Here is an 18,543-nt window from a genome sequence, read left to right on the forward strand (position 1 = left end):
TCAGTCCCCAGTGTGGCCAAAAGGGGGGAAAAAATGCCTTAACCTTATGCCAGAAACTTGAGGTTGACAAGAGACTAGGATGGTGACAATCAGGTTATCATTTTTAGTAAGGGATTATTCTTCAGGCTTCTGTACTTCTAAACATAAGATTCGTTACAAAGACTATTGGCTTGACTCCTGCTAATCATATGAAGGTTTGTCCTACAGAAAGGATTAGTGAGGAACTTCTGGAAACCATCTTGGGCATCATGTGGAACAATGCTGCATTTTAGTTATGTGACAGCCTCGCTCACTGTTCTCTGTTAGATTCAACCCAGAGATGGCAATTACTCTGATATTTGAACCGGGAGGCCTCAAGCCAGGGAATTGCTTCCATAGATGCTGTTTAAGCTGAGAACCTACAGAGGCAACAGTGAATAATTGAGCTAAGAGTAGTAGGAAGCTGACACTGCCTGTAGACCAAAGGTGGCAAAGGAGGAGGCAGGGTTCCTGGAGCCCAGGGGCTGAGTTTACCTGGCAGAAATGCTTCTAAGAACAGGGCGAGGAGGAAAAAATACTTAGCTTCTCTACTTTCCACCATCCATTTCCCACAGGGCCTCCCGTGGTTGAACCAGTCAGAAGCAGCTCACAGCTTGGGACTGCCAAACTTAACCTGTAGGAATCAGTTCCCTATGGTACAAAGAGGAGCAGCTGGGGGAGAACCAGGAATGGATCTTTGCATACAGTCCCTGGCCCAATGCCCTGGCCTTGACAGAATGAACCCAAGGATGGTGACTCTGAATTAAACAGAAATACTTCTTAGAATCTTTGATTTCTCTCAGTCCACCTCTCTGTCTAAATAAAGACTCATTGGAAGGCTTTGTGGCTACTTGGCAAATCATAGTAGAGGAAGGTTTAGTATGTTAGGGAATTGTTATTGTCCTTTTGTTTCTGATTAATCATACAGATGGAGAATGAAACTGATCAATCTTTGTTACTGAGCCTCACTGTCCCTGGGCCCCTGTATCTCTGTCCCCAAGAGTTAACCAGAGCTGGCACCATAGCGCACACATACTGCTAAACATGTCTGTCTAAACAAGTAGCTGGACAGCACTTGACAAAGCCTTGAGGTTCAGGTGTGTTAGGCCTGGGTGCCTCCTATTGATAACTGACCCAGGTCCCTTTTGAACCACTCTAAATCTCTGTCATAGAAAAGCATAATTTCTTCACAGTCAGCCAGGGAGAAAGGAACTAAAGAGGTTGGATAGAAATAGATACTCCTTTGGCAATGTCCCTCAGTAAGCAGAACCTTAGGAGGGCGGGAGCTGCAGTGTCTAGAGAGAAATTCCACCCATGTCTCCCTAGAAGTCAGCTGTCATTGTTATCTTGACTGTAGAGGGTTGGTTTTGGTTGGCATTTGTTTTTCTGTCTCTCTCCACTCATCTGGTGCTGGCGTTATCTGTCTCTCTCAGTCCCTCTCTTTCTTTGAAGTTCTCCATTGCTGTCTCTCTGTTTCCTCATAGGCATTAGTGATACACAATGTTTGCAGCAAATTATAAATACAAAAAACCTATATTCATTCATTTATGAACGTAAGCCCTCTAGGAGAAGAAAAACATGTCTTAGGGCAAGAGAGTGATCCTAAACTTTTGTGAATATAGGAAAACCTGAGTCTCTCATGATTCAAAATTGCTATTACATGTTTTTTGCAAATGAATCTTAAGTCCAGGTGTCATAACAGAACCAGCTTTACTGCTGTTAAGTAGCCACAGGAGGGCTGGCTTTCACCTCTCACATTCATGACCTTAACCATAATGTGGTCATGGACCTGCCTGTGATTTCCTACAAGTGAAAGCCACCAGAACCCAGGAAATAAGTGTCTCAGTCTTGGAGTGTGGCAGAAGATAGCCATTGGCTCTGACTTCCACTGAGCCTATGAATATTGAATTCTTGTTCAGAGTTATTTGTACTATGTTGATTACCAGGGTATGTGCCTTTTGTTTTATCACAGGTGTTGGAGGAAGAAGACTTAGAAATCAGGACTTGGAAAGGGTGTCAGAGCTCTGGGTTCCAATACTCACAGACACCATTTGGGCTTATTTATCTGCTTCAGTGTTTTGAGCTGGGGTTCATATGAAAAAAATTTCCCTGATACAGGAAAAGGAGGCAACAGATCTGAATCTGACTGAAGTTTCTTCCTCATCAACAGGTCTATGATATTGCGTTTAGCCGAGCTGGGGGTGGCAGGGATATGTTTGCCTCTGTGGGTGCCGATGGCTCAGTTCGGATGTTTGACCTCCGCCATCTGGAACACAGCACCATCATTTATGAAGACCCACAGCATCACCCACTTCTTCGCCTCTGCTGGAACAAGCAGGACCCTAACTATCTGGCCACCATGGCCATGGATGGAATGGAGGTGAGCATACCATGCAGGCTCACATAGGCCCTGCCACCTAACTCCATCACTTCTTAGTATATCTTTAGAAGACTGGTTCTCAGCTGATGGCAATTTTGTACCCAGGTGATCTTGGGAAATATTTGGAGACATTTTTGGTTGTCACACACGGTGGGAGGCAGTTAGTACTCCTGGCATCTAGTGGATAGAAATCAGGGATGCTGATAACATCATACAATGCAGAGGCCAGTTCCCAATAAAGTGTCATCCTACCCAAAATGTTAATAATACCAAGATCAAGAACAAGGACTTTGTTAAGATCTTCTACTAATCTGAAGAATTGGAGTTGGGACCAAAACAAGCAGAATCTATAAAGCAAACCAAATCATTTGTGTTTATAGGGTGAGTGAAAAACAGGCAGTTTTGCCCATCTGACTTCAGCAAGCAGATATAGAAATGACAGTGACTTGATGAAAGGAGTAGGTTGTTGGTAGAGATGATGTAGTAGTTACCTTGGTTTGGTGAAGTGGATGCCTCAGACTTCTTACATTTCAACTTCTGTTTTGGTGAGGCTCTCATTCTGCCTAGCTGAGATGCACAGAATTCTTACCATAGGCACTACCAGGAGCCACAGTAGTAGAGCTCTTGCCTGGCATGTGCACAGCCAGGGTGCAATCCCCAGTTCTGCACAGAGAAAAAAATAAAATCTTAAGCACCTACTGGGGTTTGGTGTTGTCCAAATTCACGTTACCTACTCCTTCTTTTCCCCTTTCCTATCAGTCTCAGGGCCTGATGTTGTTCAAAATAGGGACTTTTTTTGTTCTTTATTTTCTTATTCCTCAACCCTTGGGAAATCTGCCTTTAATATTATTTAAATCCACAAATGAACAGTTATGTTAAAAAAAATTGTGTGTATAGTGTGTTTTGCTTGTTTCTTCTTTTTTTCTTTCACACCTTGCAGTTCCTGGGCATTTTGCTTGTATTTCTACAGGTGGTGATTCTGGATGTCCGAGTTCCCTGCACACCTGTTGCCAGGTTAAACAACCACCGAGCATGTGTCAATGGCATTGCTTGGGCCCCACATTCATCCTGCCACATCTGCACTGCAGGTAACCGTGATGGGGAGAAATTAACAAGGGGTAGTGAAGAATCTTTGACTCCTGGGTTCTTAGGAATATAATCCGTACTGTTTGTCAAGGTTAGTTTTAAGAGATGTATACAAAGTAACTAACTTATCAGGAGCCTCTCCACATTTCCAGATCATCTTTACCCTCAGTGGAGATCTGAGCATTATCCATATACTAATGACATTTTATATTAAAGATATAGAAGAAGACCTTAGAAGATGGAAAAATATACCCTGCTCATGGATAGGCAGAACTAACATCATCAAAATGGCGATACTACCAAAAGTTCTCTATAAGTTCAATGCAATGCCAATCAAAATCCCAACAGCATATCTTGTAGAAATTGATAAAAGAATCATGAAATTCATATGGAATAATAAAAGACCCAGAATAGCAAAAACAATGCTAAGCAGGAAGTGTGAATCAGGCGGTATAGCGATACCAGACTTCAAACTATACTACAGAGCAATAGTAACAAAAACAGCATGGTACTGGTACCAAAACAGGCGGGTGGACCAATGGTACAGAATAGAGGACACAGTAACCAATCCACAAAACTACAACTATCTTATATTTGATAAAGGGGCTAAAAGCATGCAATGGAGGAAGGATAGCATCTTCAACAAATGGTGCTGGGAAAACTGGAAATCCATTTGCATCAAAATGAATCTGAATCCCTATCTCTCGCCATGCACAAAAGTTAACTCAAAATGGATCAAGGAGCTTGATATTAAATCAGAGACACGGCATCTGATAGAAGAAAAAGTTGGTTATGATCTACATACTGTGGGATCAGGCTCCAAATTCCTCAATAGGACTCCCATAGCGCAAGAGTTAACAACTAGAATCAACAAATGGGACTTACTCAAACTAAAAAGTTTTTTCTCAGCAAAAGAAACAATAAGAGAGATAAACAGGGAGCCTACATCCTGGGAACAAATCTTTACTCCACACACTTCAGATAGAGCCCTAATAACCAGAATATATAAAGAACTCAAAAAATTAGACAATAAGATAACAAATAACCCACTCAATAAATGGGCAAAGGACCTGAACAGACACTTCTCAGAGGAGGACATACAATCAATCAATAAGTACATGAAAAAATGCTCACCATCGCTAGCAGTCAGAGAAATGCAAATCAAAACTACCCTAAGATACCATCTCACTCCAGTAAGATTGGCAGCCATTAGGAAGTCAAACAACAATAAGTGCTGGAGAGGATGCGGGGAAAAGGGCACTCTTGTTCATTGCTGGTGGGACTGCAAACTGGTGCAGCCAATTTGGAAAGCAGTATGGAGATTTCTTGGAAAGCTGGGAATGGAACCACCATTTGACCCAGCTATCCCCCTTCTCGGTCTATTCCCTAAAGACCTAATAAGAGCATGCTACAGGGACACTGCTACATCGATGTTCATAGCAGCACAATTCACGATAGCAAGATTGTGGAATCAGCCTAGATGCCCTTCAATAGATGAATGGATAAAAAAAAATGTGGCATTTATACACAATGGAGTATTACTCTGCACTAAAAAATGACAAAATCATAGAATTTGGAGGGAAATGGATGGCATTAGAGCAGATTATGCTAAGTGAAGCTAGTCAATCTTTAAAAAACAAATACCAAATGACTCCTTTGATATAAGGGGAGGAAACAAGGACAGGGTAGGGACGAAGAGCTTGAGAAGAAGATTTACATTAACAGGGTTGAGAGGTGGGAGGGAAAGAAAGTGAGAAGGGAAATCGCATGGAAATGGAAGGCGATCCTCAGGGTTATACAAAATGACATATAAGAGGAAAGGAGGGGTAAGACAAGATAATACAAATGGAAGAAATGATTTACAGTAGAAGGGGTAGAGAGAGAAAAGGGGAGGGGAGGGGAGGGGAGGGGAGGGGGGATAGTAGAGAATAGGACAGACAGCAGAATACATCAGACACTAGAAAGGCATTATGTCAATAAATGGAAGGGAAACTGATGTGATACAGCAATTTGTATACGGGGTAAAAGCGGGAGTTCATAATCCACGTGAATCAACCGTGTAATATGATGTATTAAGAACTATGTAATGTTATGAACGTCCAATAAAAAAAAAAAAAAAAAAAGAACTATGTAACGTTTTGAACGACAAACAATAAAAAAAAATATATATAAATATATTTGATATTTATATTAATAAATATAAATATTAAATTTGTATTTGTTAAAATATAATTAAATTAATAAAGTATTTATTAATATAAATATAATATGGGGTTGTAGTTCAGTGGTAGACACTTTTCTAGCACATGAGAGGCACTAGATTTGATCCTCAGCACCACATAAAAAAGATAAATTAATAAAGGTATTGTGTTCATCTACAACTAAAAAAATATTAAATAATATAGGGGAGGCTGTGCCTCAAAGTCCCCTGGGAAACTTAGGTTCACACAGGGAATGCATATTCAAGAAGAGGCATCCCTCTTGTAATAGAATCTTTGGAACTGTCAAGACTTCCTACCTTCACAATAACAAATCTGCAGGAAGCTCTGAATGTATTGAAGAGCACATAACCTTGCATGATCAGTATCATGTGACTTATAGTTCTCACCATTTTTGCAGACCAAAAAGAGTATCCCTTAAAAATATGATGGTTGTCAGTGTAACTTTTATTCTAGAAATAATGCAAGTCTATTATTAAAAATGAAAATGGGAACTGGGGATAAGCTCAGTTGGTAGAGTGCTTGCCTCGCATGGCTTCAATCCCCAGCACCAAAAAAAAAAAAAAAAAGACAGAAAATAATGCCGAGGTATAATAGGAAGGTAAAAGTCATTTTTTTCTCCTTGCTGTATCATTTCCACCTCTGAACCACACTCTTTATAGGTGACTTTTAACAACAGTTGGTGTCTTCTTCTGGACCCTTTTGGTGTATACAAGCATATACATACCCCCAAATATGAGCACACATCCCATTATTTTATGCAACAGGATTCTACTCCAGTCCCACAGCATTCTTCTTTTTTTTCCCCAGTGCATCAGGCTTTGTGTATGTGTATTGGGTGGGTGGGGTGCGTGGTAGGGATTGAATCCAAGGGTACTTAACGACTGAGCCACATCCCCAACCCTTTTTATTTTTTATTTTGAGACAGGGACTCACTAAGTGCTTTAAACTTGCCATCCTCCACCTTACTCTCCTGAGCCACTGGGGTTACAGGCATGTGCTACACCATACCCAGCCCATCAGGCTTCCTTCTACCATACTTTTTCTTCTCCTCAATAATTACTAGCCTTATGATGAATTTTATCCATTATATAGTCAAAGAAGCATCGAGGATTGATGGTTTTCTGCCATCATAGTATTAATTTGACTAGCAGGAAGCATTTCTCAATTATAGCCCTCTGCTCATGGCTTCACATCTCATTGAGGACCACTTGGAGGCTGCTGCCACCTTCTAAACCCCATGTCATGGTCTGCCTTCTTCATTACTTCCCTCTTTTTGTCCTGGAGTATGGATAGGGAGGGAAAAGGAAGAAAAAAGTGTCACTCTTCATTCATAGAGAGTAGTACTGGCTTGGCAGATGCCCTACCTTCTGCTCCAACAGTGTGCCTCCGCCAGGCTCCCTGCTGTGTGTATGCTGCACTTGTTTTGAGACCCTTCCATTGAAAGAGCTGTTGCTTAAGAGTACTTTATTGAGTATTAGGACAGGATCTCAGGGCTTTGGATGACTGAGGGTTTGAAGCAATGCCTCAGATCTCTTGTTCCCAGGAAAGGGATCTTATACTTTGCCCATGTTACATGGACTTGATAAGAGACCAGTGTTGCCTATGGTTAGCCTAGTCTATCAGTTTATTCAGATTCCTTGAATATCCAAGACTGGCTTTCACATCAGGATGGATGATGTGAAGGTCCTTGCTTTTTTTTCTCAAAAGTTTTTTACTTCGGTTATAAAAGTCCTGTGATCAACTTGGCATGAGCCTATAATCTCACAATTTGGGAAGCTGAGACAGAAGGATTGCAGATATGAAGCCAGCCTTGGCAACTTAGCAAGACTCGGTCTCAAAATATAAAAAGGACTGGGGATGTAGCTTAGGGGTAAAGCATCCTGGTTTCAGCCCCCAGTACCAAATAAAAAGTAATGTGACCACATTACAGTTCACTTAGGAAATGGAGAAGAGTAGAGATAACCTAGTCTTTCTAATGTTACCATCATTCTCGTTTTGATAGATTTCCTTCTAGTCATTTTCATAGGCTTATATTCACATTACATTGAATCATGAGAGCGGGATCTTTAATCACTCGGGTATTTTTTAGTGTCTGAAAATGACTTCCTCTTTTGGGATCCTTTTTATCCCTTTGCCCTCTCCTGATGCCTGAGCCCAATGAGAGGTGCTCATTTAGTCCTGATCTAATGTCCTAACCCTGGTGCAATGTGCATGGGGCCTGAGGACATATATGACCTGGAATAAAGACTAGACCTGAGCTTGCCACTCACTGACTGCATAGCTGTATGACTTTGGGCAAGTGCCTTAACGTTTCTGAAACTGTTTCCTCATGTATAAAAAAGGGTCTTAAAACAAAACCTTCCTCACAGGCATTGCTTTGTCAGCTGTGACTCATTACCCATTGCCTGAGTTGTGACACTGTTTGCTCACTTTCTTTGTCCATAGCGGATGACCATCAGGCTCTCATCTGGGACATCCAGCAAATGCCCCGGGCCATCGAGGACCCTATCCTGGCCTACACAGCTGAAGGAGAGATCAACAATGTGCAATGGGCATCCACTCAGCCCGACTGGATTGCCATCTGCTACAACAACTGCCTGGAGATACTCCGAGTGTAGTGTTGGTGGCACCTCACCCACAAGGCAGGGGCCTCTGTGTTTCCCGTCTCTGCCCCACCCCAAGTAAGAAGAAACATGTTTCCAGTGGCCAGTATGTGTATTGTTGCTTTGCACCCACTGTTTCCAAAAGCTGCTCTAGGAGTTCCCGGCCAGTCACCCCTCACTCTCTGTGCCGGACTCAGTGCTATGTGGCTCCTCCTCAGCCCAGGGCTGAGTTTTACTGTTTTCTCTCCTTTCTTCTTCTCCTTTGCTGCCTCAATTAAACATTTCTGTATATTTGTTTGTCATCTGTTGTGTTAATGAGCACTGGCTCTGTTGTATCCATCTGCCCTAGCTGTCTCTGTTTGCTGCCCAAGGCAGCAGTCCATGTCTTCCCCATCCATGTCCATGTTAGCACTTAAGCGGGAACAAATTCAAAGTTGTCTTTTCTCCTGGTATCAGTGTCTTCAACAAATCTCACTTTGTGTATTTTTTATCTATCAGGCTAATTTTTTTATGAAAAGAATTCCATTCTTCCTGTTTTCTTCCTTTGTTTCATAGTCCTCTGTTTTTGCACCTTTCTTTTTTCCCTCAGTGCCTGGAATGGGTACTGGGTCCTTGATCCCATGAGCAGTTTACCTTCCTGAGTCACTGCTTGAGTGGCATACATCCAACCAGGAATCTCAAACTGCCTGGTGCTCTGAAGTCCACCGACTCCTCAACCTTTTCTCAACCTGGCCCTTTTCAAGGCCTTTCTAGGCTCCAGGACAGATGTAGGAGGCCTCTGTTACACTCTGAAATTCTTGTGTCAGGCCCTATTAGGTACCTTTGGGCACTTGTTAGAACTGAGATAGGCAGGTACCTGGAAGGACCAGGCTAAAGGGGAATTGTTTCAGGAAAACTGAATTGAGATTATGTTTTCAGTACCTAGTTCCAGAGTCTGTTTTTCCCTCCAGACGTAAACCCTGGGCTGCTCCGTTTCAGAAATGAATGAGAGGCAGGAATGATCTCTAAGCTGAACTTGGGTATTGGTTTCTTGAGCTTCCTGTGCCTGATGGGATATTGGCCCCTCTGGATTGAGTGCTCTGAACAAGTACCTTCCTGAGAGATACAGTCCATGCGTCTGACCTTGAGCAAGATCATTAGAGTAGGGGATACAGGCTGTTCATAAGGGATGGACTAATCTGCCGTGATGATCCCAGGCCATCAAGTAAATAGCCATAAAAGAATCACAGGCTCCAGGGTCAGCCAGCTAAGAGATCTACCCTTATCTGTCAAACTCACCTTCACCCAGTTTACCCTCTGAGCAGTATTGGACTTGTAGTCTGAAGTTGTCTTTGTTGACTTACAGGTCACAAATGTCAGTTTCCGTTACATGAATGGGTTTCACAGAAGAGGCTTGTGTGTAATTCCAACTTTGGATGAGCCCTTAGGGTGGGCACAGTTTGTAATGTGCTCTGAGGAGAGTTCACCTAGCTTGTCAGGCTCTACCAAGTGCCTGAAGGTTTTTTAGACTGAGTTACTTGTCTGAGATTAGGAGAGTAGCAGGTCTAGAGGCCAGTGGTTTTGTCCTCTTGGGATCTCACCAAAAAGTAAATGTTAACTTCATTCTTCTGAGCCCTTAAACTCTTATGGTTGTCTTTCTTTTCCACAGCTGATGGAGTAGTATGCCAAAAGTCATAGCTTGCTTTACCACACAGGGGCTTGTCCCATAGGAGAGCCTTTTCTAGTTGGGGTATTTCAGCTTTGACCTTCTTACTTTATCATTCTGATTTGGGGATCTGTTTGGCCATCTACTTGAGGTTGACTTTTCTGCATTTACCACCAGCTTTGCATTGTATCATTTGAAGATGTAGAGTGAGCAATTCTTGGTTGACCCTCCTTCTCTGCTTTTAATTGTGTTTGCTAGTGGTTATGGGGTCTTCTCTAAAGGTAGCAAGTCCAGCTGATGGCTATTGCTCTAGGAGGCCCCCAGTTTCTTTCTGTGGAGAGAATCTGCAAAGTGATAGCAAGGGCTGGTCTTGCTGGGGATGGCCTATCTCTACTGAGTTCTTTTTTTTTTTTTTTTTTGAGACAGGGTTTTGCTATGTTGCCCAAGCTGGTCTCAAACTTAGCCTCCCAAGTGGCTAGGACTACAGGCACATGCCACCATGCCCAGCTTCAATGTGGACTTAAACCTGGTCTGAGTGGCAAGGAGATTTATTAACTGGAACTCAAAAATAGTAATTCAGAAAATATAATTAGCAATAGTTATTAAAATAGATTTTGATGAGGTAGCTATTTACCCAGGAAACCACCTACTTCTGATGTTTTTTTCCCTCCTTGCCCTATGGACTTCCAGACCTGTCATTTTGCTGTAGGCCCTGAAGTGCAGTCCTATTCTTCTGTGCCCCACTTGGAACAAAATTGAGACTTCACTCTTGCTTCTCTTAGCAAAAAACATATACACACAGTTGCCAGGTTACTGGTATTTTAAAGATCCAGGTCTCTCACCCTCCCATCAGGAACATGGCCTTATGGCTGAGGTGGCTATTTCTGTAGTGTGAGGATGTAGAAAGTCTTGAAGTTTTAGTTTCTAAAGCAGATCTCTTTAATTGGTTTTGGTTCTCAAAATGACAGTCAACAAGGGGGCTCCTGATCTGTTCTTCTTGAGATGCTGCTAGGACTTCACTAGGGAGGCCACAGAGGCATCTCTGAGCTCTGGTAGCTGTGATGGCCCTTTGACTTATCTTGGCAGGCTGAGCTTCAGGTGTCTTTGCTTCCAAGGAAGGGTGGAATGCTGAGTCAGTTGGACCTCAGGTCTCTTAACAATCAGACAGCCAAGCTGGTGAGTCCAAGGCATTCAGGGGCTTGAATGATGGACTCAGGAAGTTGAAGTCCTCCCCTTCCAGGGAGGAATGAGCCTGCAAGGTTAGGACTTGAAGAGAAATGATATTTGATGACTGGTGAGAATTCCATATAGAATCAGGTTCAGCTCAGAAAATTGGCTAAGATTCAGGAAGAACAACAACAAAAAAAAATTCAGAGTCCTACGATGTGTTTACAATAGTTGAAATTTTAGGAGGAAATTTTGGACATGGGAAAAAGTGGTGTTTCTGTGGATGAAAGGAGGAAATGTTAGAGGGCATTTCAGATCTGAAGTAGGGATTCAGAGAGTGTTTTGTGGCTGTGGAATGAGGCTGCCCTCATCCTGAAACAGCTAAGAGCTCTACCCACACTTGTTAAACTCGCCCCTGAGCAGTATTGAACGTGAAGTCTGCCTTCCTGGACCAATCAGTGGTGCTGGGTAGCTATGAGACAGGATGATGGCTCAGGTCAGAGGGGACCCCTCCCTGCAGCAGGCAGCCATAGGCAATGTCTGGTGGGTGATAAGAATCCACAAGCATTGCATGACCTGTGACCATTCCAGACCATGGTTCTTCTTGATTGTATTGCACAGAGGTGATAAGCAGTCATATTTCCCTCCTCCTTTTTGTTTTCTTTTTTCTACCCCTTACCTTTCCACTATAGAACCTTCTCCCTGCTGCAGCCTAGACTCTAGAATCTTAGGCTCTAAGGACATACAAGAACTGCTGGGTTTACCAAATGTGGGAGGGCTTCTAGATTGCCCTTCACTTCCCCATTTTAAGAATGTGACATCTCTGGTCTGTCTGCTTTGGGGTAGAGAACTGACCCAAACACAGAGAATTGAAGTAGAGCCTTCTCCCTTTACTGTCTGCACTCCAGGATGAGGAAAGAGGGTCATGATTGATGCTTAGGTTGAGTTTTCTGGGAAGAGAACTGAGCTGAGCAAAGCAAGGTGAACCTGGGCCAGGCTTTCCGAGAGTCATCTTCTTTGTGCTGGCTGTGCCACTGCTGAGAGTGTCTTATGTTGCACCTTGCCCACCTCACCCTATCCTCCCACTGTTGTCATTGCTGCTAATGGTCAAAGTCAAATATGTGGCTACATTGGATGGGCCAGGTCCTTTTGGACTGCTTTATCTGGTTGTCAGTTTTTAAAAATGGAAACATGCAGGTGCCTTCTGAAAGAGGCTTGGACTGGTATGTCACACCAGAAACAAATAAGCTAAAGAAAGTTGGACTCCAGAAGGAAGATGGTGACAGTTTGTGTGACAGCTGGAAAACATACAAGCACCCACATTTGGGACAAACCAGTGAAGATGAACTTATGGTCACATCTACTATTTAAAAGAAAGGTTCTCATCTTGGGTTGATTGTAGTATACAGTGTGTTATGAAAAATGTTGAGCTGAAGCTTTTAATTGCTTTAGTCCAGTATAAATCACTTGCTTTGGTTCCTGTGTATTTTATGACCCCTCTGACAGTGATTTTGCCTCGTTCCCCACCAAGTGTGAATTTGTAGCATGATTGTATAAGCCTCGATGTAGAAAATGGAGATTTCTTGTTCCCTAAAATGTTATCTAACCAGTCTTTCTGTGCCCATTAGCCTAGTATGTCTGAACTTATTTTCTTGTTATATATCTAAAATTTCCCTCTATCCTGTAGGTTTTGTGGCATCCCCTTGTCAGGTGGAGAGGAAGCTGCCCCTTACAGAACTGTACTGTAACTGTTTTTCTTTTATGAATATTATTTTCACAGGACTGATTGTACACAGGGCTTGTAATAAAATTATAACACTGTGCTGTGAAACCACACTGAGGATCTCCACTGAAGGCCACTTCAAAGGCACTTGAAAGTGGAGTGTTTCTATGACTTTAGTTCTTGTTTCCTAAGTATATTAAACCTAATTTTCACCCTTTCATTCTGTTTCAGCCTCCTGTATAAGAAGTACCGTATTTTCTGCCCATCATACTTTGTAATAAAACTTGAACATATATAGATTGAATTTCTTCTTGTGGTGAATTCAATTCTTCCCAGTTTGCCCTTTTGGTAATGTTTCAGAGACACTGGCTGGAGGATTAAACCCCACCTCAGCCTATTACACTTATCTGACAGTCCAGCTCATCATCTCTTGCTCTGTTTTGGTCACTTGCTTGTTATTTGGTATGCCAAGGATTGTGTCCCTCAGACTGCTTACACTCTACAAAGGGAGACAAATTACAAATAGTTTGTAATGTTACTACAATAACAGGGATGTGTTCAGGCACACTGGTAGCCCTGAGGAAGCCGTGATTGGCCTCTGCCTGGGTGGAAGCCAGAGAAGACTGCAAGATGAGGGGAGCCTGACTCAGGTTTTATATTGTTTAGTTTTCAGCACTGGGGACTGGCAGTCTGCCATGGAGCAGGAATTTGAGTAGGAGTTCTTTGGAAATAGGGGATGTTACTTAAGGCAGAGAGAATACCCATATGTAGAGGCAAGAAAGAACTACATATTAATGAATTGTGCATGGGAAATTGTGGGAAATGTAGAGAGGTAAGCAGAAGCAAATCAGGGAGAGTTTTGTGCTTTGCAAAAATGTTAGACCTTATACCTAATACTCATGTATGAGACATTGGAAAATTTACATAAAATGAAGTCATGAACAGAATTGCATTTTAGGCTAGGTATGGTGGTGCACATCTGTAATCCCAGCAGTTAGGAAGGCTGAGGCAGGAGGATCACAAGTTCAAAGCCAGCCTCAGCAACTTAGTGAGACCCTTTCTCAAAATAAACCAAAAAGGGCTAGGAAGAGAACTGAGCTGAGCAAAGGGCTGGGGATGTGGCTCAGTGGTTAAGCACTCTAGGATGAGGAAAGAGGGTCATGATTGAGTTCCTGGTACAAAAAAAAAAAAAAAAAAAAAAGGCATTTTAGAAGGATAGGCAATGAAGCCTCTGAAAGGGTAGTGAGATGGGGAGTTGTGTCATGCTGTATTAGTCAAGGTGAGAGAAAACAAAAGCCTGAACTAAGGCAGGAGCATAAGAGATGAGGAGGACAGGGCACAGTGAAGGAATATTCAAAATTCAGTAATCTATTGACTTTGAAAAACAAAGAGATGATAACTTCTAAATCTCATATCTGGACACCAGGCTCTTAACAGCTGACTCGAGAGTTCCAAAGCCATGCCAGTTTCTCAAACCTATGATCCAACATGGTAGGATGGGGAAAAGGTTCCTATCCCACTGCTATTCCAATGCTGTGCAGCCTGGATGAAATGCAACCCCCCCATTTATTTTAGCTATTTGTTCCTGTTAGTCCATTTTAAGAGAAGCAAGGCAAACTGGTTAGTTTAGTGAGCCAGTATTCAGCAAGTGCCTGCCATTGCAAGAGAACATGGAATTGAGGTAACAGGTTCTTGAAGACAAGTGTGTACTCAAGAACTTAAAATTCCCGAGCACCCACTGGCTCTGTTGGAATTGGGCTATGATCTACAATGCATGTTTTATAGGAAATACGTGATTCTGCTCCCATGTTTTTAAGGATAAAACCGGGAGAGTGACACTTGACTGCATTCTCAATTGGCTAGGTAAGGTGAGGCTGTGCAACAAACTCCCAAATCTCAGTGACTGAGCACAACCAAAGTTTGTTTTTTGCTTACACAAAGTCTTTTGGCAATAGATCAGCCCTTCTCCACCTTCATCTGGAACATCTGGCCTCCCAGTCACTTTGGAAAGGGGAAGTAATATTTTTCAGGTAGGCCTAGAAGTGGCTTACTCCTGCCCATGTCTACCAAACTCAGTCACATGGTTCCAACATAAGGAAAGTCAAGAAATCAAGTCTTCTGTGGGCCCTGGAAGAGGAAATAAAGTGACCAGTAAATAGTAATGTCTTTACAATATATCATAGGGTGCACTACCTGGAATAACAGCGTCATTTGTTGAAAGCTGTTTGAACCTAATAGAATGATACTTTCTACCAGTCTTTTACCTCCAAGTTTTATTTTTTTAAAAAAATATATTTTAAGTTGTAGATGGACACAATATCTTTTATTTTATTTATTTTTATGTGGTGCTAAGGATTGAACCCACTGCCTCACATGTGCTAGACAAGTGCTCTACCACTGAGCCACCACAGCCCCACCCTTCCAAGGTTCATTTTTAAGCGATTTCAATGATCCTGACAATCAAGCCTCTGGAGATAGTTCAGTCATTTGTGAATTGGTCTTGAGGAAGTAAATAGCTCGGACTGAAAAAGCAAAAAAATCTGGGTATGTAGCTCTGTGGTAGAACTAGTGTGTGCCTATACCTTGGGAGTGATCCCAAGCCCTGTCAAAAAAATAAAATACACATAAAAACAGCTTCAGAGTCAAAGCAAATTATATTTCTTTCCAAATCACATGCTGAAGCTTAAAGTGTCAAAAACACACATTTTTCTTCTGAGTGACTACTTTTTAAAAAAATTCACCAAGAAACTGTTCTCTAAAATCATAGTTTGCTGTTTGAATCCTGACTGTCTTACTTGGAGGAGCTGTCACTTTGACAGAAAGGAGCATAGCCTTGATTTCCAATCCAGGTATAGGGCTTCCAGGCAGAGGTTTGTGAACACAACTTTAAATTTATCTTAACTTTATATCTGTTGAGGAGACTGATGCCTTGGGCCCTCTGCAGTCCAAGCAGATGTCAGCAGATTTTTGCATACTCTGTGTTCCTTTGAGCCTATCAAACTGTTTCACTTAAATTTGGCTAAATCTCCACCTTCCCCATAATCCTATAGTAACTGTCATATCCTTTACCTGACAAGATACCATCCTCCCACCATTCCTCTGGTGTGTACTCTCCCCTACTGCAGTGAGCAACAGCTTGACTGTTGGATGACAGGTTTGTCCCTGGAGGACTGGTGATGATACAAGAACAGTCGCAACCTTGTTTGATTTCTGCACTTATTTGTGAATATGAATTCTATTAATTTGCATTTTGCTACTAAGGTAACATCATAACTACATTTAATTATAAAACGTAACATGAATAGCTAGTGAGCACATAGAAAGATGTTCAACTTGGGGCTGGGGGTGTGGCTCAAGCGGTAGCGCGCCTGTCTGGCGTGCGTGCGGCACGGGTTCGATCCTCAGCACCACATACAAAACAACGATGTTGTGTCCGCCGAAAAAAACTAAAAAATAAATATTAAAAAATGTATATATATATATTACAAATACAATCCATACACGATTTAAAAAAAAAAAGATGTTCAACATTATTACTCAAAAGGGAAGTATAATCAAATCAATGAGAACACATCACACCCCTCAGATGGTAACAATTACAAAAAGATAAATTTAGTGAGGGTGTGAGAAACTGAACCCTCATACCTTGCTGATGGGAATATAAAGTAATGCAACCACTCCGCAAAGCAGTCTGGCTGTCCCTCAAAAAGGTAAAACATAGAATTGCGACCTGACCCAGAAATTCCACTCATATTCCCAAGAGAAGTGAAGTTCCCAAGTTTACACATATTCACATATTCATAGCATCATTATTCATAATAGAATGTGGAAACGTAAATAAATAAAATGTGGTATGTTCATATAATGGAATATTATTTGACAATAAAAAGGAATGAAATACTGATGTGCTACAACATAACTGAACCCTGAAAACATAAGCAAAAAAGTAGTGAATCACAAAGGATCACATAGTGTATGATCTCATTTGTATGAAACGTCCAACAGTCAAATATACAGAGACAGAAGCTATTGCCTCAGGCAGTGAAAATTGGGAAGAAATGGTAGTGACTGCTAATGGATATAGTGTTTCTTTTGAGAATGATGAAAATGTAAAATTGATTATGGTGATGGCCACACAACTCTGTAAATATACCAAAAATCATTTTTAAGTTGATGGCCTGTATTACATGTGGGATGTATTAATAAAGTCATTTTTTTTTTCAAAACCTACTATGGGCACAGGAATAGTATCATAATGGAGAGACATAAGCATTTTGATATAAAAAAAGGTAAGTACCAAAATACAAGCATGCATGAAGGGTTATATGAGGGCAGAGTAGGGCACCTCAGCCCAACCTGAGAGTTTGTAGATATTGATCTTAAGATAGGAAATAATGCTTGAGCTGAATCTTTTTTTTTTTTTTTTTTTTGCGGTGGGTGGGGGGGAAGATTGAATCAGGGATGCTTTACCACTAAGCCACATCCTTAGCCCCCACTTTTGTTTTTAATTTTTGAAATCAGGTTTCACTAAATTGCTTAGGGCCTTGCTAAGTTGCTGAGGCTGGCCTCAAACATGTGATCCTCCTGCCTCACCATCCTGTGTCACTGAGATTATAGACATGCACCATCAAGCCTGACAACCTGAGCTACATCCTGAAGGAAGAATGAAAACTAACCAGGTAAAGTGAAGTATAATAGAGCCCAGCAAAGACATAGGTCTGGGGGCTGGGGATATAGCTCAATTGGTAGAGTGCTTGCCTAGCATGCACAAGACCCTGGGTTCAATCCCTAGCACCACCAAAAATTAAATAAAATTGTGCTAAGGACAAAGCATTTTTTTAAAAAAAAAAAGACATAGGTCTGTGCTTAAAAGGAATTGGGAGAAGTATTAAGAGCAATATGGTGTTGCTAATCTGCAAGGAAGAGGATGCCTGCCTGCGTTCATCACTAAGAAGCCTGGATTTTTTAAAAAGTTAAATTTGCTGAGCACATTGGTGCACACCTGTAACTGCAACTACTCAGGAGGCTGAGACAGAAGGATCACAAGTTTTAGGCCAGCCTAGGCAACTTAGCAAGACCCTGTCTCAAAATTTTAAAAAGACTGGGGGTATAGCTCAATGATAGAGTGCTTGCCTAGCATGCTCAAGATCCTGGCACTTCTAGCACCACACACACACACACACACACACACACACACATTACTAAGTGAACTATTAATTACAGTTAAAGGGCTAAGGATGTAGCTCCGTGGCAGAGCACTTGCCTAGCATGCTACAAGGACCTAGGTTTAGTCTCTAGCACCACAAGAAAAAAATTACAGCTAAAATTTTGAAGAAGTTCCATAAGAAGGATCACTGAGAAGGTGATAGCCAAATTGGGAGATGATAAAGATTTCACCAATGAGACAACGAAGGCATTTTAAACAGATGCAAAGAGGTGATAAGATTTTGTACTCAGAGCTGAGCATAGTGGTGTACCACTGTAATTCCAGTGAAAGGGTCAGGTGGTAGGAGCTGAGGAAGGATATAGTGAACTCTTTCCTCACACTGGAGTGCAGCATCAGGACATGAGACTGCAAAATGAGTAGCTGGATTAGGGAGGTCCTTATGTAATAAAATAAAATGATAAATATTAACAAAATATAATAAAAATATACAAATAAAATAATACATAACAAATAAAATATAATAATTAATAAT

The 18,543-nt window shown here is 41.6% G+C and overlaps 1 protein-coding gene across 2 annotated transcripts in view; it reads left to right on the forward strand.

The window, feature by feature from the left end:
* Positions 1-13,142, forward strand: part of Dcaf7 (DDB1 and CUL4 associated factor 7) — a 32,049-nt gene extending 18,907 nt beyond the window's left edge. Inside the window, exons 5-8 of one of the 2 annotated variants that reach the window (XR_013343942.1) lie at positions 2,189-2,398; positions 3,369-3,486; positions 8,152-8,387; positions 13,076-13,142. Coding sequence is in view for 1 of the 2 variants with exons in the window: in XM_077800719.1 (XP_077656845.1) it covers positions 2,189-2,398; positions 3,369-3,486; positions 8,152-8,324 (501 nt within the window). In the remaining variant the exon portion in view is untranslated. Of the gene's footprint in view, positions 1-2,188; positions 2,399-3,368; positions 3,487-8,151 lie in introns of both variants that reach the window. The other variant, XM_077800719.1, reaches the window with a different exon arrangement.
* Positions 13,143-18,543: the final 5,401 nt, after the last annotated feature.

Source organism: Urocitellus parryii, chromosome 7 (assembly GCF_045843805.1).
Source record: "Urocitellus parryii isolate mUroPar1 chromosome 7, mUroPar1.hap1, whole genome shotgun sequence".
Lineage (NCBI taxonomy): Eukaryota > Metazoa > Chordata > Mammalia > Rodentia > Sciuridae > Urocitellus > Urocitellus parryii.